The sequence below is a fragment of the Bos javanicus genome, chromosome 17, assembly GCF_032452875.1.
Source record: "Bos javanicus breed banteng chromosome 17, ARS-OSU_banteng_1.0, whole genome shotgun sequence".
NCBI lineage: Eukaryota > Metazoa > Chordata > Mammalia > Artiodactyla > Bovidae > Bos > Bos javanicus.
In genome coordinates this window covers 71,701,502-71,720,940 of record NC_083884.1, presented here as the reverse complement: position 1 = coordinate 71,720,940, position 19,439 = coordinate 71,701,502, and the positions used below count along the sequence as shown (strand labels likewise).

The 19,439-nt window shown below is 57.1% G+C and overlaps 1 protein-coding gene and 1 long non-coding RNA gene across 7 annotated transcripts in view; one reads left to right on the top strand and one right to left on the bottom strand.

Moving 5' to 3' along the window:
* Window positions 1–2,306: 2,306 nt before the first annotated feature.
* Window positions 2,307–19,439, top strand: part of UPB1 (beta-ureidopropionase 1) — a 29,355-nt gene continuing 12,222 nt past the window's right edge. For 2 of the 6 annotated variants that reach the window (XR_009730496.1, XR_009730497.1), the window contains exons 1-5: window positions 2,307–2,518; window positions 8,190–8,361; window positions 9,893–9,980; window positions 14,363–14,457; window positions 18,877–19,038. Coding sequence is in view for 3 of the 6 variants with exons in the window: in XM_061385536.1 (XP_061241520.1) it covers window positions 2,415–2,518; window positions 8,190–8,361; window positions 9,893–9,980; window positions 14,363–14,457; window positions 18,877–19,038 (621 nt within the window). In the remaining 3 variants the exon portion in view is untranslated. The remainder of the gene's footprint in view (window positions 2,519–8,189; window positions 8,362–9,892; window positions 9,981–14,362; window positions 14,458–18,876; window positions 19,039–19,439) is intronic. The other 4 variants (XM_061385536.1, XM_061385534.1, XR_009730498.1 and 1 more) reach the window with 2 other exon arrangements.
* On the bottom strand, window positions 4,789–8,190 carry LOC133229166 (uncharacterized). Its single transcript, XR_009730500.1, has 2 exons — window positions 7,593–8,190; window positions 4,789–6,164 (listed from the first exon to the last, which is right to left on the bottom strand). It is a non-coding gene; the product is annotated as an uncharacterized LOC133229166 (long non-coding RNA).

The window sequence follows — 19,439 nt, the reverse complement described above, 5'->3', positions numbered from 1 at the left end:
GGGCAGAGCCCATTATCTGCTTTACTCACTACCACAGGAGAATCTAGTCAAGCGTCTTATCATTTAGAATGAAAATTAATTGGGTAAATAAAAAAAAATTTAACATAATTTTCTTAATCCTTCTCAAATACATGTTTCATATTTGTGAAGCTCTGGTTTATAATGGCCTAGGGTGAGTGACCTGTCACCGAACAACAGGGCGAGATGGATTAAGCAATTTAACTGTAATAAGAGTTTCTCCTTCTGCTTCAAGGTCCAGCTCAAATGTCGTCACTTTAATGAATCTGTCCTTGATCCCTTCAGCATTAATTCCTCAGCAGTCATTTATTCAGTGCCAAAGCCCTGAAGATACAAAAGTAGATCAGATCCAGTTCCTGCCTAGAGCTCAGAAATAATTACATAATAGTGTTTGATAAATGCTCTAATAGAGGTATCCATAAAGGGTTAGTGGAGTCTAACTTCTCCTGGAGCAACTGGAGGAGACTTAACAGGAAGGGATATGTAAGCTTTGTCTTGGAGAATGCGTAAGAGGTCACAAAACAGAAGATGGCAGGTCGTTCTAAGCAGGAAGATAATAAAAGAGAGCGTATGAAGGATGTTACGATGTTCGTTTTAGAAGGACAGCCCAGGATAGACATCAGGGGTAAGGAGTTAAGTTAGAAGACTGGCAGTGATTCAAGCAAAACATGACATGATTGCAGGCACGAGGTGGGAGAGGGAAAGAGTTTAACAAAAGGCAGGAGATAAATTTAGCAGAACTTGATTGTATGGGAGCAAGAACATGGAGGAGCCGGGGATGACTCTCAAAGGCTTGGCAAATGAGTGGGCAGTGAGGCCATTAACTAAACTAGGAAATACCACAATAGAAGATAAGAGCAGGCGGAAGAAGGGAGGCTCAAATTCCCTCTGAGGCATTCTGAGTTGGCAATAAGGCCTCTACTTTGAGGTCTTGAATTATCTCCCTTTCTATGCCAGAAATCACCCTTTCCTGTGAGCTCCAAGGCATCGTGTGTTTTTCGAACCAAATTATTCAAATCTGCTGCATTGGGACCTCCCTGGTGGTCCACTGGCTAAGACTGTGCTTCCAACACAGGGTGCTCCAGTTTGATCCAAGGCTTCCCAGACAGTGCTGGTAAAGAACCCACCTGCCAGGGCAGGAGACAGAAAACGCTCGGTAGGGAATCAATCCCTGGGTCGGGAAGATCCTCTGGAGGAGGAAATGGTAACCCACTCCAGTATCCTTGCCTGGAGAATCCCATGGGCAGAGGAGCCTGGCCGGCTACAGTCCATGGAGTACCACAGAGTCCGGCATCATCTGTCGACCAAACCGCAACCAGCACAGGGAACTGGGTCCTGCTGGCCAGAAGCCGCAGCCAAGAGCTCAGGCGCTGCAACTAGAGACAGCCCGAGCTGCCACCCAAGACCCGGGGCAGCCAAATAAATGAGTCGTGGCTTGTTTGGTTTTTAATCTGCTGTATTTGCAGAATTGGTGCCTACCTGAAACCATGGGGAAAGGTGCCAGGTCTTACTGATCTGCGCGAGGCCCTTGTCTAGGAGCCTTAGGCACTGCCAGCCCTCAAAGGCTGCATTCGTGAAAGGCGTCTCCATCAGATACTGGAAACTGCCCGTGAGCAGGCATCAAATCAACGCCCCAGACCTGCGCGAGGCGCTTCTGCAGCGTCTGTCCAGCCCCGCCCCACGGCACCCGCTCTGGGCCCCCCATCCCGTTCTCCCCATCTCCTTTGACGGGCGAACAACTCCGCGACGATTCTTTCCGCGTCCGGGGTGGCCGGGCCTGCGAGTGGCTGACCAGCCCGTCCCTGCAGGCGCCTGCCCCATCCGGCCGCACTGCCCGGCTCTCGGGTGGGCCGGACTCCGGGGCTCCTCACGTCCTGGGGAACTCACCCTGGCCTCTGGGAGGCAGTCCAGATCCCCTCCCCATCTCACCCAGGGAGCCCGTGGGGACACCCACCCGTCCCCCCTCGCCGACCGCATCCGCTCCATGGTTATTGGCCACCCGATGGCGCAAGGGTCCCTGTGTAGGGGAGCGCGGCCTGCCTCCCTTAACTCTAGAAACCAGGCCTCGGAGGGCGGCGGCGCGGCCTCCAGCCCAGGCTCCCCTCCTCCGGTGCCCTCAGTCCGTGTCCAGGGCGCTGGGCCGGAGTCCGAGGCGCGGCGGGAGGGTCCATTCACCTTCCCGGTCACCGCGCACACCGCCCCGGGCACTGATTGGCGGCGCCCCGCAGGGGCGTGAGCAGAGGGAGCGGGGTCCCGCAGGAGTCCTCCCGGGCGAGGGCGCGGGGGTAGAAGGCAGAGTGCATGTGCTGGCCTGGCCACTGCCACCTCCTCCTCCTCCCCCCGGGGGCGAAGGGCAGCAGGCAGTCTAGATCTGGACAAACGTGCGGACTTCAGCCATGGCCGGGTCCGGGTTTGAGTCGCTGGAGCAGTGCTTGGAAAAACATCTGCCATTCGCAGAACTGCAGGAGGTCAAACGCCTTCTCTATGGCAAAGAGACCAGGTGCGTGGAGCCCAACTGGCCAGGCAGGGAGCTTGGGGTGGGGGTTGGGAGGCCCTTGGGGCCAGCGGGTGTTGGTCTGGGGGACCAGACAGGGGGCTTCAGGGTCTGAAGGGCTCTGCAGGGGCGGTGGTGAATCCTGGATTGGAGCTGAGACCCTGAGTTCTATAGATGGGACCTCAGGTGTGCAACCCAGCGTGACCCTTACAAGCCTGGAGGGAAGGGACAGTTTTACTCTCTTGTGCTTTCCCTGTGACCACCCAGCTTTCTTTCCAGCTTCCAGTGGCCCGCTTCTCCCCCGGCGCCAGGCCTGTCCTCTGGCTGGCTGTCTAGGTCGGTACCTCCAGCCAGAGCCCCATCCCACCCCAGGCCCACTGGAGGTCCTGCCCCCAGCTCCTCCTTCCCGCAGTGACCGGCCTCTGGCGGGTCCTGGGACGGAGAGGCCCCTGAATCTGGTTGGCGAAGGGACCTTTCCCACGGGCAGGTCCCGGGAGTTGGCTCCCACGCTCGGAGCTAACGCCCAGCCTGCTGTGGGCATCTCTGGGACTTTCCAAGGGCAGTGTACTCCTGCACGCCAGGAGTGCAGGGCTGGAAGACACTTGCCCTTCTGCTCCGGTTTCTCTTCGGTCCACTTTTCTCAAAGCAACCGGAAGATGTAACTCAGATCCTGCTTAAAACTCTATAAGGGGTTCCCACGGCCCTTAGAAATGAACTCTGACCCTATGCAACTCCTGACCAGACATCCTTCCACTTTCCTGCCCGTTTGTGGGCTCCCCCCATCCAGCCACACCACACACTCCCTGACCTTGTGGCAGTGGCCTTGAGGCTCCTGGGCAGCTCCCCTGAAACTGGAGGGGGTTACTTGGATCAGAGGGTCCCAGCCAGCAGCTCGTGTGGCGTTCTGGCAGGGGTGGGGACCGGACCTCAGAGCCCCAGGTGTTTCCACAGCTAGTGGATGGTGAAGGCAGAGCAGCTGTTTTTGGGGTTAGCGTGGTACAGAACTGTGTCCAAAAGGGCTCTTCATACCCAGAGAGGGGTGCCCGGGACTGCCGACCCCCCTGGCCCCTCCAGTGGGCTGATGCTGGATTACTGCCTTCCGTGGCACCTGTGAAGGCCCACGATGGGGGAAACCTCTGAGAACTGGGGCTCCTAAGGAAGGTGCCCTGAAGCAGGGAGTGTTTAAAGGTGAGGTAGGCACGTTCCCCTGGGAAAAGACAGAGCCTGTGGGTGTCAGAGAGAGTGCTGGGAAAAGAGAAGTAAGTTTCCCACGTAGGTGACAGGCCAGGACCCGTTCGAGAGCTCAGGGTAAAGGCCTGCCTTGTGGGAAGGACTCTGTGTGCACATCTGGATCACTCCAGAGTAGGGAAGGATTGGGTGGAAGCCACACTGCATTTATCAGTGACCGCCAGGCCTCTTCCTGGGGCTCGGCTCACAGTAACTGAGTCAGTGGTCCCCCTTTTCCACTCTTTCTACTTTTCCCTCTTCTTGATTCTGTTCCACTCTGTGCTAAGCCCTTCCAAGCTTCACTCTGGGGTTTTAACCATTTGTACTTATGATTGGGTGGGATTTGGCTATGAACAGATTGCAAAGTGAAGATAGAAACTTACTCATTTAAAAGTTCATCTGTTCATGGAACTTTCCTGGAGGCCCCATGGTTAAGAATCCACCTCCAGTGCAGAGGGTATGGGTTCGGTTTTTGGTTGGGGACCTAAGATCCTGCACGAAAAGTGAAAGAGTTAGTCACTGAGTTGTGTCTGACTCTTTGCGACCCCGTGGACTGTAAACTCTGTCCATGGAATTCCCCAGGCAAAAATCCTGGAGTGGGCAGCCATTCGCTTCTCCAGGGGATCTTCCCGACCCAGGGATCCGAGCCAGGTCTCCTGCATTACGGGCAGATTATTTACTGTCTGAGCCACTAGGGAGACCCCAAGACCCCACTTGCCTAGGGGCCAAAAACCCAAAACACAAAACAGAAGCAGTATTGTAACACATTCAATCAAGACTTTAAAGAAATTATCCACATAAAAAAATATATTCAACCAAGTCTTTTGTTCATTTCTCATGGCCTGACTTGGGTATGGCTGCCTCTGTGGGGGCCTGATGGAGTCCTCCCCTAGACTCCTCCTTCACTCCACACAAGACGGGCTTCTCTCTGAGTGCTCACTGCCCCCGAGACAAAGGTGACGCTTAGCAAGTGTTTACTGAGTGAGTGAGCTAAATGGGCCTTTGCTCATGCCAGGCAGATGAAATCCCCGAAGAACGTCAAGGCACAGTTTAAGACAGCCAGAACCAAGAAGCATTTATTCATTCAACAAACATTAATTGAGCGTCTATTTTTGTCTCAAGCACTAGAGGTCCTAGGATGAGTTAGCCACGGTTCCTGCCCTCGAGGGGCTTTCCGTCTTTTGATGGTTGTCCCGCCCTGCAAGAAAGTGTGCAGGGAGAGCTGGGGGGTTTTATATGGACGGGGTTGGGGCAAGTGGGGAAGGCTTCTGGGGCGCCAGGCTTCAGCTGCGTCCTGAAAGAGACTGCGGAGTTGGTCTGGAGACAGGAAGGGGCTCAGCTGCTCCGGGCCAAGGTGCAGACAGCAGGGGACAGGCCCGTTTGGGGGCTGTGGGTGTAGAATACTGTGGGGGCTCGCCTAGGAGAGGAGGCAGGAGTAGTCGGGGTGGATCCTGGGGGCTCCTCCTCTGCAGAGGAGGCGGGATTGTCCTGATGGGGCTGGCAGCCTTCAGAGCATTTGCAAAGAGCAGGTGGATGGTGGAGAGGCCTAAAGTGGGTAGAGTGCCTGGGGGCAGAGAGGAGGAAGGGTTCCGGAAGTCTCAAGAGGCGGTGCATACAGCCAGCCTGGCAGAGGGGGCTTGGGCCCTTGGGTGGCCCGTGTGGGTTCACCTGATGAGGTGCAGCTGGGGGGCAGGCCGACGCGGTGGGGTGCTGTGACAAATGACCGTACGCCGCATGGCTTCAACCAGGGAAATGTACCCTCGTGGTTCTGAAGACCAGAAGTACAGAAGCCAAGGTGTTGGCAGGGGCACGGTTCCAAAGGTTCCGGGCAGCGCCCTCCCGAGGCTTTTCTGGTTTCTGGCGGCTTCTGGTGTTCCTTGGCCCGTGGCGGCATCACGCCAGCCTCTGCCTCTGATTTCACACAGTCTTCTTTTCTCCCCATGTCTCACCTCTGCGCCTTCCTTTTAAAACCCAGCACTGGCTTTTAGGGCTCCCCCAGGTAATACCAAGTGATCTTATCTTGAGATCCTTAATGGCGTCTGCAAAGACCCTGTTTTTCCCCAAAAGTTCTCAGTCACGGGTTCTGGGTGTTAGGACGTTGGGCTATCTTTTCTGGGGGAAGGGGCGCACAGGTCAGCCACGGCCCGTTAGAGACTCCAGAGAGGTGGTGGGGGCGCTGGCTTGGGGTTGTCCTAGGGACGGCCATTGCAGGTGAAGGGGTGGGTGTGGAGGAGAAGTCTAGGGGGCAGAGGAAGCGGAGATTTTGTGGGTGACTCCAGAGGCAAGGATGCGAGGTTGCAGGACCCGAGGGCCAGTATCGAGGAGGCAGCTCAGACTGGGCACAGGCTGTCGGGCGGCTCGAGGAGGTCTGGAAGGATGGGGACCTCAGGGAGTCCAGGTGGCTTGAGCAGTCAGAAGGCTGGTGCTTCCTAAACAGGAGAGGAGAGCCTCAAACAGCTGTCACGGGGAACTGTGGCCGGTCTGCAGGAGAGAGGGAGTGGCGCCCAACGTGTGTCGTGCCAAGCGAAAGAGTGCAGACCGAAGAGTGGAGTGCACAGAAGGGCACCTCTGTGCGTGTGGCACACACGGAAAAATGTGGGAAAGAAGCGGGAGACGTTGTGGAGGGCGCTGTCTCCAGATCCGGGACGGAGGGGAACTCACTTGACATTCTCCACTGTTTGATTTTTCATTTCTTTCTCTCCCCACGAGCCTGTGTTTCTTTTGTAACAAAGCTCTGGTTTAATTATTTAAAATGCAGATCCATTAGAGGGGAAGGAGAAGTTCCAGAAGCCAGAGGTTGCCAAGGAGGCAGGGGCTGGGCTCCCTTGGGCAAGGCCTGCCTTGACCCCACTGGAAAGGGGTCTGTGGGGCCAGGACAGGAAGTGACGAGTTTTCCTTCTTGGAGTCGCAAGTGAGGCCCTCAGGGTGGGGCCTCAGCCACCAGGGTGAGGGGCAGAGAGCCCGCTGCAGGCACCAAGGGAGGGCTGAGGGCCGCAGAGAGCCTGCGTGTGAGGTCCTGGCCTGTTGGCTGGGCTCCGTCCGCCGCAGCTGTCTGGCGCCCCACCACCTCCTGAGCCGAGCCCCTTGGTGGACACGGGACACGGTTGGGGGCTGCAGCTTGAGGGCCAGGTGGGTTCTCCAGGAGGACGTGGGGCAGGGCCAGGTGATGGCAGGCCAGGATAACAGGAGGGCAGGGAAAGCCTCCAGGCACCCGGCCTCAGGGCTGGGTGTCCCCAGGGAGCTGGGGTGGGGCGGGCCGGCCAGAGGCTGCAGGACCAGCTTACAGCTGGGGGGCTTGTGGACCTTGGGCGAACTTTCCCAGCCGACGTCTTCCTCCTGGCTGAGGACGGGCCGCCTGCCCGGCCCCCCGGCTGCAGCGGTGACTTGTCCTGGGGGGCGGGGCACCGTCTCTGAGGCCCCCACAGCAACAGGAGGCAAGGTGTGTGCTCTGCAGCTATTTCTAACCCGCCGCAGCGCACGGAGCCCTGACGAGTTTGAAAAGCAGGCTGACTGTCAGGGGCGGAACCCAGCTCCGAGCTGTCAGGGAGCCGTCATGGAAAGCGCCTGGCAGGGGGGCGGTGACCGGGGGCTTGGGCTGACAGGGCTGTGATTTTGAAAGAAAAGTCGTTAAGAAAGGGATTCAAAGTGGGAGAGGAGTATTATTAGATAACGGCTGTCAGGCGATTTTCTGAGGCATTCTCAGGGTATTTCGTAACCCTCTCGCCCCCTAGATGGTCAGCACTTCCTGGGCCCTCTCCTGCAGGTTCCACCCCGGGCGGGGGCATGGAACGGGCATCAGTGTTTGCCGTTCGGCCCATGGTCACTTTGGTGGGAGGTTTTGTCAATAATCCACTTGCCTCTGTTAATGAACCACACACCGGGATGAGCCCTTCAGCTTTTGGTCTGGACGCCTGGGCCCCACCTCGCCCGTCCGGCACCGGGCTGGGAGCCGCCCTCTCTGCTGGTGGTCCCAGCAGGGCAGGGGTCCCCAGATGTTCGTGACCCTCCGTCCTGCCATCAGTCCTGGCCTCCTGCTCGCCTGTCTCCTTACAACCTGCTGTGACCGCCCCCCCCCCCCCCCCGCCCAGCTCACAGAGCCCTCTGACTCCAGTCCACAGACGTTTGGGGGACTCTGTCCCCTCCCGCCTATGCTGAGACTTTAATCCCCGCCCCCGGTTTCAGCAGCTTGAACATCAACCTCTTGACTAGGTTCCCGGCCCTCCTCTGTGGGGCCTCACCGCTCTGCCTGCCGGGGCCCTTGGGGGTGGGTGGCCCCCCCATCCTGCTGCTCCGTGCCAGCTCCCCACACATGGCCGCGGCCCTGGCCAGCTCCTGCGCCTTCCTACCAGGACGCCGCACGCGCCCCTTCTCAGCCGGAGGAGCGACTGTGAGTGTCATCACGTGCCGCGGACCCGCTCAGCTCACCTGCCCTCTGCCTTCCTGCGTCTAGGAAGCTCGACCTGCCCGGCGCTGCTCTCGAGGCCGCCTCCAGAGGGGACTTCGAGCTGCAGGGCTATGCGTTCGAGGCCGCCGCGGAGCAGCAGAGGAGGCCCCGGACTGTGCGTGTGGGGCTCGTTCAGAACAGGACCCCGCTCCCCGCGGACACCCCCGTGGTGAAACAGGTTAGGCCTCTCCCACCTGTAGAGACTTGACCATGGTCCCCGGGTGGTCGACCGGCTGCTCTGCCCTGGTGTGCCCCCCCCACCCTCCAGCCATGTTTCTTTTCTTTTTCTTTGGCCCCCACCCCTTTCTCTGCCTCCCTCTCCTGGGGTGGAACTTAAGTTGCCAGGGAGGAGGCCGCCCCCGGGCTCCTGCGCTCTCTGTTGGAGCCCTGCCTCCTGGGCTCCGGCCAGCACACGTCTGTCCAGCCCGTGTGCCTCTGCCTCGCTCCTTGGTGCGGGAGTCATCCGCCCAGCCTCCATCGGGTTGCAAATCTGTCTCCTTGGCCAGTCCGGGTTGTCAGGAGGTCGTGGGGGTTCAGGGATGTGGTCCTTGCCTCCCCACCCCGCCTCCAGCACCTAGAATTTTGCTCCCAGCCCAGCATCTGTGGGGCCCTGTAGTGGGGAGACCCGGTGTCTCTGGGTTTCAGCCTGGCCCCACCGGGTTCCACTGGTCTGTCTCTAAACAAAAAAACTTCTAAATGTCTCCTGGGAGCCAGACCGCGGGCTGAGGACACGGAGAATTTGAGGATGCCACTCCCAAGGAGCTCGTGGGGTCCTGGGATGGGGCCCAGTGGGGAGCGGTGCCGCTGTCGGGGCGCACGTACCCCAGTTCTCGGCCCCGCCGCTGGCGCGCGCACCCCGACTCTGGGCCCCGCCGTGGGCGCGCGTACCCCGATTCTTCGGCCCCACCGTGGATGACACATGAGAACACACGAGAGGCAGGTCAGGTCGGGGGAGGGGCTCGTGCTGGTAGAGGGCGACGCTGGGCGTCCTGGGAAGATCAGGAACATGCGGGGACAGACCTGGCAGGACTGGGCCTCCCCACAGCCGCAGACACAGGGTGTCCTGAGTGACCGGGTCCCAGCGCTGGGGCCAAGGGGCAGGTGACCCGGGGGAGGGCTCTGGAGGGTGGTGGGCCCCTCTCTCAGCAAGCAGCTCACATCTCAGCAATGCCACGAGGCGGGCAGCCTTCTCCCCATTCTCCAGACAGGGAAAACCGAGGCTCAGCGAGGCGGCGTCCAGCGCCTGGGGGACCCCAGGGCCTCTGCCCCTCCGCCTTTGCCCACGGCTTCGAGCCGGAAGACTGTCCCCCATCCCAGAACCTCCCGCCCCGTGCGTCTTCCTGCAGCAGGCCCGGTGGAGGATGAGCGTTAAAGTTGGCCTCAACCAGTAGAACCTGAGGAGAAGGCAGTGGCACCCACTCCAGTACTCTTGCCTGGAAAATCCCACGGGCGGAGGAGCCTGGTGGCCGCAGTCCATGGGGTTGCTAAGAGTCGGACACGACTGAGCGACTTCACTTTCACTTTTCATTTTCATGCATTGGAGAAGGAAATAGCAACCCACTCCAGTGATCTTGCCTGGAGAATCCCAGGGACGGGGGAGCCTGGTGGGCTGCGGTCTATGGGGTCGCACAGAGTCGGACACGACTGAAGCGACTTAGCAGTAGCAGTAGAACCCGATGGGCTCTCACGATCGTTGTTTGACTCGCCAGGTCACCGCTCTACACAGACGCATGGAGGCCGTCGTGGAGGTGGCTGCCATGTGTGGAGTCAACATCATCTGCTTCCAGGAGGCGTGGAGTAAGTCCCTCTCCCCACGCTTTCTCTGCCGCTTGCAAAACCTCACTGTCTTATCTCCACGTCGCCGAGAGCATCTGCTACGTGATTTCTTAAAAATCTCCTTTTGTTTCTCATCCCTCGAGAGGTTCTTTGTCAACAGCACAAGCAACCCCGGAACCCACTCCTCATGTGCCTCAGGCTCCCCTCTGAGCCTTTTAATTCTTCCTCGCAAAACATCCTGCCGGGAGAATCCCTGCACAGAGGAGGCTGTGCACAGCTGCAGTCCATGGGGTCTCAGGAGTCGGACAGGACTGAGCGACTGAACACGCGCGCGTGCACACACACACACCCACACACACACACAGCAGAGAGCAAAGGTGTGCATCCCTTCTGCCTCCAGTGCCCGGCAGGTCATCCCGCTCTTCACATTTCCCGGCACGTGTGTGTTTGCACTCTCGGCTGACACTTTTGATATGTCTGTGTCTTCCGTTAGACTGTACACTCCATGTGGTCAGCGCCTGGGTGGTGGTAATTTTTCCCATCCCAATCCCCACCCCACCCCCATTTTTTTTAACATTCAAAAAATTTTGATCGTAAAGCATGCATGTTGCTCCTATCGGTACATGTATAAGTCAGCGGTGTTAAACACAGTCGCAAAGTTGTTTTAACTGTCATCACCGTCTCGACCCAGACTTTTTCGTCATCTCCAGCCAAAACTCTGCACTAACTCATCAGTAACGCTCCCATCCCTGAAAATCTCTATTCTACTTCCTGTCTCTATGAATTCGACTGCTCTAGGGGCCTCGTGTAAGTGGAACCTCAGTATCTGACCTTTGGTGTCTGGCTGTCCCACTGAGCATTGTGTTTTCAAGACCCATCTGTGTTGTTGCAAGCATCAGACTGGCCTTCCTTTTCATGGCCGCATAATATCCCGTGGTTTGCATGGATCACATTCTGTCCATTCTTTCTCTTACCCCCATTTTGTCTTTAGTGGCTTGAATAATCCTTGGTACATGACAGATGCTAAAAATATTTATTGGATCGTTTAACCAACTTCTCTTTCTTGGAAAACTCCCACTCATCCATCAAGGTTTAATGTGGACACCCCCTCCTTTTGGGGGCCCTGGGGACTCCCCTGCACAGAACTGAGCGCCCCACCAGGTTCCCATTGAGCACCGCATCTCGGCTGGCATCTCCTGAGGGCAGGACGGGGTCTAAGTCCAGAACCTGCCTTGAGGAGCGCTGGTTCAATGAATGGGGGACCCCCCTTTTCCCTCTGATTTGGAAAATGTGGTTAGAACTTTGCAGCCAGCCTCCCCCAACCTGCCTTCCACATGCTGCTTTTGAACGTTTGTTTATATTACAGGGGTTGTGAAAACAGGAAAAGAAACCATTAAAATGGAAATGGAGAAATGTGGAGAGCTTAGCAACCTGAAATGAAATCGGAAAGGGAGGTTTTATCCTCTTGGGGCACTTGAGTCTCTCCTAATGCTCTGAAAGCTGCGAGTGAGCGGTCACTAAGGATCTTTCTTTGTTATCAACAGTGTCCTTGTTGGCCTCCTTAAAATAGCTCATCCGTCTTCACCCCAGGAGCCTGGGGAGTCGAGCCGGGTGCCGAGGCCCCCGGGGCTGCTGCCAGAGTCTGCTGCCCCTCCGCTGCCTCCGTGGGCCACGTCCCGGGCGGCCAAGGTGACTGAGGTGCCACCGTCGCCCAGGCTGCCAGGGACTGGAAGGGACCGGGGAGCCTGGTGCCCCGCTTCCTCCTCTGTGGGATGAGGAGTCACTCACTTCACAGGGGTATCGGGACAGGCTGCCTCTCACCAGGCCTGGCACCGTGCTGGGCACACGGCCTGGGTTTGGGAAAGGCTGTGATGACTTAAAAAAAAAAAAAGCACCACGTGAGAGTTAAGTTTTATTGGGGGCAATATGAGGGCTGCAGCCCAGGAGACAGCACCTCAGCTCTGAGCAGCTGCTCCGAAGGGGTCGGGGGGGCAGTCTCTGTGTGATTTTGGTCACGGGGCAGTGCATGCGTGTGTTTTCTGGTAGAAAGTTTCTGCTGGTCCCGTGAAGCTTCAGTTCAGGGGAACAGTCGTCACTGAAGGATTTTCGCGCTTTTCTAGACACGAGGGCACACAGGAGCTGGCTCGTAACATCAGCCCCTGAGAACACCTAACTCCCTGAAGACCTGTCCTGCCAGTTTCCCAGGGCACAGTGCCCCGTTTCTGCTCTGACAGTGAACTCCTGCAGGGGGTGCTGGGGGTCAGCAGCTACCACAGCACAATCATCTCCTTGCAGAGGTAGATGGCAAGCCCCCCAGGCAGGTGCCAATTTGTGGTCGCCAGCTGACAATCTTCACCCACAAAGAGGCCACACACGCCCCGTGCTGCAACCAGGTAGATTCCTCCTCGGCCACCTCCCACAGCTTTCCCACAAACCTTCCATGCAGGCCGGTCGGTTTCAGAGCCGTCCAGCGGCATTAACACTGTGTAAATGCCAAGTAAATAGTTGCCTCTGTGTGGCAACCTCAAGTTCTGCTTTTTCGGAATGTTGTGGAATTTTTTTTTTTTCCAAACATTTTCCACCCTCAGCCGGTGGGGGAACCCACAGGTACAGAGGGCCAACTCTGCACGGAATTGGTCCGAAGAAGGAATTCCGTGTTCCAAGTCACGAAGGAAAAGACTTAACAGCTCAGCAGGAAGCGGGCAAAGGGTACGGAAGAGATCACCTGGAGGATGAATCCAGAAGAGCCAGTGACCACGCGGCCGGGGGCTCCAGCTCGCTGGGGACGCAGGAGAGTGCCGTCAGACCGGCGGATGCGCAAGCGTGTGCGCGAGGGGGCGGAGCACGCTCGGCCGGAGTCCGTTCTCCCGGTGCCTACCCCCTGCCAGCCCCCCGCCCTACAGAGGAAACCTCCATCGAGAATCTGGTGCCCTGGCATTCTTTGAATTGTTACTGCACGTGTATGTACCTCAGCGAGTTATGAACCTTCCTGTTGAGTTAGCCCTCTCGATGGTGGGGCATCATCTATCCAGAGAGGACAGAAATCATGCTTTTGTCCCCGGGGAGCACTCAGCCCATCCAGCGTGTCCCAGACTTCTGCTGGGGTCATTACACGAACGGCTTTCCTCATTCTTGAAGAGGCCTCAGCCCCCGGGAGAAGGAGCATTCCTATTGACGTGGGAGGGTCCCGGCACCGTCCTCGGGGACCCTCGGACACCATCTCCAAGAAGCCTCGGCCTTGCTTGTAGCAGCCTGCAGGTCAGCCAGCAGTTTCTGGCTGTACCTTGTACAGAATTGTTTCACATATGGTTTAGTCACTAAATTGTGTCTGACTCTCGCAACCGCATGGACTGTAGCCCCCCAGGCTCCTCTGTCCATGGGATTCTCCAGGCAAGAGTACTGGAGTGGATTTCCATTTCCTTCTCCAAGGGGATCTTCCCAACCAGGGATCGAACCCGCATCTCCTGCATTGGCAGGCGGATTCTTTACCGCTGAGCCACCAGGGGATCCCTATATGTGTGTGTGTGTGTGGTTGAAATTACGGTAGCATAGACATAGGATAAAGTTTACCATTTTAAGCATTTTTTTGTGGGTTCAGTTCTGTAACATTCAGTGCATTCACATTGTCGTGTGACCATTGCCACCGTCCACATGCAGAGCTTTCTCATCCGCCCACACTGATGCTTCAGCCCTTGAACAGCAGCCCGTCGTTCTCCGCGGCCCCAGGCCCGGCGCCTGTCCTTCCGCACTGTCTCTCTGAACCCGCCTGTCCTGGGCGCCCCGTGCGCGTGGACCTGTACAGCGCTTGTCCTCCGTCTGCCTTATTTCACCGCATGTAATGTCTTCAGGGCTCACCCATGTTGGAGCAAGAGTCAGAATTTCCTGCCTTTTTAAGGCTGAATAAGGTGGCTCAGCGGTAAGGAATCCGCCCACCAATGCAGGATACGTGCGTTCGACCCCTGGGTCAGGAAGATCCCCTGGAGAAGGAAGTGGCTGGCTGTCGCAGTATTCTTGGCCAGGAGAATCCCCATGGACGGAGGAGGCTGGTGGGCTATAGTCCACAGGGTCACAGAGAGTCGGACGTGCCTGAGCACACAGCACGGTGTCCCATCGAGTGGGTGGACCACCGTCAACCATTCATCCGCAGGGGGACACGGGTTTCCATCCTGCGGCCGCTGTGAGCCTGGGTGTGCAAGCGTTTGTTCAGCCTTCTGCTGCAAGTGTGTCTAGGATCGTAGGCGGGATGGCTGGCCTCAACCCTAGAAGCCAGGAAAGGGGAGGGTCTGCCCGTCGTCCACAGCCGGGCGTGGGCCCGGAAGGCCCAGAGAGGCCCACACCAGGCCGAGGGGCCCTCTCGGAGGCCCTGAGGCTGGGTGTGACTCTGGCCTTTCTCCTCTCCACAGCGATGCCCTTTGCCTTCTGTACGAGAGAGAAGCTTCCCTGGACGGAATTTGCTGAGTCAGCAGAGGACGGGCCGACCATCAAGTTCTGTCAGGAGGTAGGACGTTAACCGGCCTTCAGCCGGCAAGCCAGCCTGGGGTGGCCGGACACGTGCGGGTCAGAGCACGGCCTCCGCGGCCGGGTGGCCCTGCCCCAGGGCGTGTGCGCCCGCCTGGCCCTGGTTTTGCCAGATAAGAGTAGATGCGACTGTTTATTGCCCTTTTTTTTCCCTTAAGTGCCCTTTCACTTGAAATCAGCTTCAGAGCCAGAGGGGCCCCGCATGCCTCTTTAAAAACTACATTAATGAGCCGGTGTTATTCATGGCTGGCGAGGCCTCCGTTGCTGCATCGAGGCGAGCGGGGGCTCCTCTCGAGCTGGGCCCCGGGCTCCCGGGGTGCCGGCTTCGGCGGTGGCGGCTCCCGCTGCTGCCTGGAGCGCGGTCTCGGTAGTCGGGGTGCACGGGTTCAGTCGCTCCGCGGCGGGTGGGATCTTCCCCGACCAGGGCTCGATCCCATGTTCCCCGCCTTGGCAGGCCGATTCTTCCCCGCTGGGCCCCCCAGAGAAGTTCCCCTTCGTGGCTTTTTAACTGAGGGAGCTGCAGCCCACAGAGGGGGCATGGGGGTGACCCGCCCAGAGCAGGGTCTGCAGCCGGCAAGAGGCGGCCCTGGGGACAAGGGTCAAGGCCGCGTCCCTGGCCAGAGCCCTGCTACCCCACCTGCCGGGGCTTGACGGGTGTGGCCCGTCTCATCAGTGTAGAAACTGGGCCTCATTTTTCTTTATTTAAACCTCATAATGTGTGTTCCGAGATTCTGTTTATATGCATTGTCCAGGAAGGGCAGCTGTGCTGGGGCAGAGTAGAGGTCCGCGGCTGCCAGGGTAAGCGGGGAGAAGGGATGAGCAGGGATGCTCACGGGGACGGGGTTTCCACTTGGGGTGTTGACAAATTTCTAAAATTAGGTTGTGGTGTCGGTTGCACAACTCTGGGTGTACTGAAACCCACGGAATGCTGCCCTTTGAAGCGATGGACTTTATGCTCCTTGAAGTGCGTCTTCATGGAGCAGTCACCCCAAAAACCCCCATGACGTCCCACATGGTGGCTTATGCTCATTCTCACCTCGGAAAACTCCCTTCATTCCTGCGGAAACTCCGGGGCTTTTGGAGCAGCGCTGTGACCACAGTGATCCTGTCAGTACGGAGCCGTGATTCCAAGCAGCCCTCTTCCCAGGCTGTAGGGGGACATCTCCCAGCCACTAGGCGGTCGGTTCTGTGCCTTGGACAAGAAGATGACAAGGACGGGGCGGGTAGTGGTTGCAGACGGCGTGCCTGAACCAGGACAGGAGGAAGAAAGGGCAGAAGGAGGATGGGAACGCGCTGGTTCCGGGCACCCGTGTCTGCATCGAGGGCCCCAGGACCCACGGCCGCCCCCTCGTGGCTGCTGGCATCCTGCTGTGCCGTCACTGTCCTGTCACTGGGGTCGGGGGTGGCGACGGGCTGGTGAGAGCTGAGGACAGATGACCAGCTGCGGCTGCTCCTCCTGGCCCCCACATCCTGTAGTTCTTATTTGAGACAAAAGGAATTTGCTGTCCAAGAGTTGTGTTTGGTTGGGTTCTGGGTTTCTGAGTTTTTTTGGGTAGATGAGACATATGACGATTTTTTTTCCTTTTTTTTTTAATCTTTTTTTTTTTTTGGCTGCACCAAGAGGCATGTAGAATCTTAGTTCCTCAACCAGAGGTTGAACCTGTGCCCCTGCAGTGGAAGTGCAGTCTTAACCACTGTACTGCCACAGAAATCCCTTGTTTTCTTCTCTTTATTGCACTAAAACGGCTTCCCAGGTGGCTTGGTGGTAAATAATCCGCCTGCCAATGCAGGAGAGGAGGGTTGGATCCCTGGGTTGGGAAGATCCCCTGAGGAGGAAGTGGCAACCCACTCCAGTATGCTCGCCTAGGTGCTTTCAGGGACGAGGAGCCTGGCGGGCTGCAGTCCACGCGGTGACGGACTGTGACGTGGCTGAGCGCGCACGCTGGTGGAGAACACGTCATCGGGCGCCTTCAGCACTTTTAAGCGCACAGCTCCGTCGTGCTGAGCGCCTTCCCAGAGCTACGAGACAGGCCTCCAGAACTTGTCGTCCTGTAGCCCTGAAACCCTCCAGCCGCGTATCAGCTCCCCTCCGCCTGCAGCTGCCCGTAGCTGACGTCCCGCTCGGTTTCTGTGAATTCGACCACATGCGATGTCCCGCCGGAGGGCACGTGTGCCTGCTGGTCCTTCTGCACCCGGCTGGTTTCGCTCGGCACGACGCCCTCAGTTTCATCCACGTCAGAGACCACAGCCACTCTACCCGTGGGTCAGGACTGCCTTCCTTCTCAGGGCTGGATAATACTCCGTTCAGTCCATCCTAAAGGAAATCAGCCCTGAACATCTGTCGCAAGGACTGATGCTGAAGCTCCAATACTCTGTCGACCGGATGCAAAAAGCCAACTCATCAGAAAGGACCCTGATGCTGGGAAAGATCGAAGGCAGGAAGAGAAGGGGGCAGCAGAGGATGAGCTGGTTGGATGGCGTCACCGACTCGATGGACATGAGTTTGAGCAAGCTCCGGGAGATAGTGAAGGACAGGGGAGCCTAGTAGGCTACAGTCCATGGGGTCGCAAAGAGTTGGATGTGACTCAGCAGCTGAACAAAATGACAAACTACTCCGCTGCGTGTATGTGTGAAGTCGCTCAGTCGTGTCCGACTCTGTGACCCCAGGCACTGCAGCCCGCCAGGCTCCTCCGTCCATGGGATTTTCCAGGCAAGAGCACTGCAGAGGGGTGCCATTGCCTTCTCCGACTGCATGTGCACGCCACGCTTTATCTGGTGGGGTTGCTTCCACCCTTGGCTGGTGTGAGCAGCGCTGCTGGGAATGCAGTGTGCGCTCACACTCTCCCGCTCAGTTGCCAGCCCTGTGGCAGCTCCGTTTAACTCCGTGGGGAACCCAACATCATTTATATTCCTGCTGGCATTTTATGAAGGTTCCCGTCTCCACACCCTTGTCAATGCTCCTTCTCTGCTTTTCTCGTTTTGTCTCGTTATTGCCTCTGGGTCTGAAGGTCTGTGGGAAGTGGCGTTAAGGCTTGCTTTTATTTCATTTGTACTGCAGGGTCTGTGATCTTTGTCGAGGGGTCCCAGGTTGGAAAACGTAAGACTTTGCTCTCTGCACCCTTTAGAATTAGGAAATCTGCCTTAGCCACACTAGAAAGGTCCCCAGGGCTATGTTCAGTATTTCACAAATCCTGATATAACCCGCATACTGCTGATATAACCCCAGGCTCATGGAAATGTCAAGTCATTTGATTCTGACTAGAACTGTTGAAGTGTAGACTGCTTAAGGATCAGGAGAGTGGGACTTCCATGACGGTCCAGGGGTCCAGACTCTGCACTCTCCCTGCCGGGGGCAGGGCTCAGCCCCTGCTTGGGGAGCTCATATCCTGCACACCAGCCGATCCCAGGCCGATATTACACACAACCAGCAGCCACCCGTCAAAGTATAAACCACAACAACGCAGAGCAATGTGAAAATGCGGCCACTGGAAGACTGAAACTCTCTCTCCTAGATCGTGGCTCAAGGAGAAATCAAAGATGGAATTATAGCATGTCTGGGAGAAAAAGATTATATGATCATGTCATATTCAAGCAATGCAAACTGATGGCATGGAATTGTGCCATATGAAAAAAACATCTAAAAAAAGAATAGAGGAAGCGCATTTCGCCTGTTAGCACAGACGTTGCTGTTGTTCGGTCACTAAGTCGTGTCCCGCTGTTTGTGACATGGCACATAGTAAATGAAGTGAAGGAAGAAACGGTTCTTCTCACTTGTAGCGGAAAGAGAAAAAGGACGCATTTCAGGTCTTTGGGGAGATCCAGAAGTGGGATTCGGAGAAGGCAATGGCACCCCACTCCAGTACTCTTGCCTGGAAAATCCCATGGACGGAGGAGCCTGGTAGGCTGCAGTCCATGGGGTCGCTAGGAGTCGGACATGACTGAGCGACTTCACTTTCACTTTTCACTTTCATGCATTGGAGAAGGAAATGGCAACCCACTCCAGTGTTCTTGCCTGGAGAATCCCAGGGATGGGGGAGCCTGGTGGGCTGCTGTCCATTGGGTTGCACAGAGTCGGACACGACTGAAGCGACTTAGCAGCAGCAGCAGAAGTGGGATTAGGGGGTCCTGTGGTCGTCCTGGGTTTGACTTTGGAGGCGTGGCCCTACTGTTCTCCACAGCAGCTGCATCATCCTTCCACTCCCAGGAGTGCCCGAGGACGATGCCGGCTCCTATGCAGCTAAGCTTGGGCATCAGAACAGCGCTGGCATTTGGTCTTTAAAAGGACAAGCATAGAGAGAGCTCGAAACCCAGACACGATCTAGGAGGACCCTCGAGTCCGTCCGTAAAATCGTCCGACGCGTGCTTTGAAAGGAGGGCGATGCTACGTCTGTTTTTCCAGCTGGCGAGGAAGCACGGCATGGTGGTGGTGTCTCCTGTCCTGGAGCGAGACTCGGACCACGGGGACGTCCTGTGGAACACAGCTGTGGTCGTTGCCAGCTCCGGAGCGGTCCTGGGCAAGACGAGGAAGAACCACATCCCCAGAGTGGGCGACTTCAACGAGGTGAGCCGCCTGCCTGGGCCCGTGAGCACCCCGGCCGCCGTGCGGTGTGACTTCCCCACGTCGCCCTGCGTCACGAGGGCGGCTGGGGTGCGGTGGGAGTCCCGGGCGGGTCCCCACATGTCTTTAGCACAGAGGGCTGTGTTCTTGCATATATTAATATTTTTAAAAATATAACCTGAGTTGGCCGCCTGGAATTCTTCTTGAAAGTAAGGAGCATGTTTTCAGGTCTACTATGACCTTCTGCTTTTCTGGATATTCATTCTGTTCAGTTTTTTGTGAGTTTGATATTGAAACTCCAGCTAAAAATCTTAGTTTACTTTAAAAAAAAATAATTGTAATATATAGGGGAACCGTAAGTAACTTTGTTCTCTATTTTCCAAATCTCCTGTAAGTGTCTTATC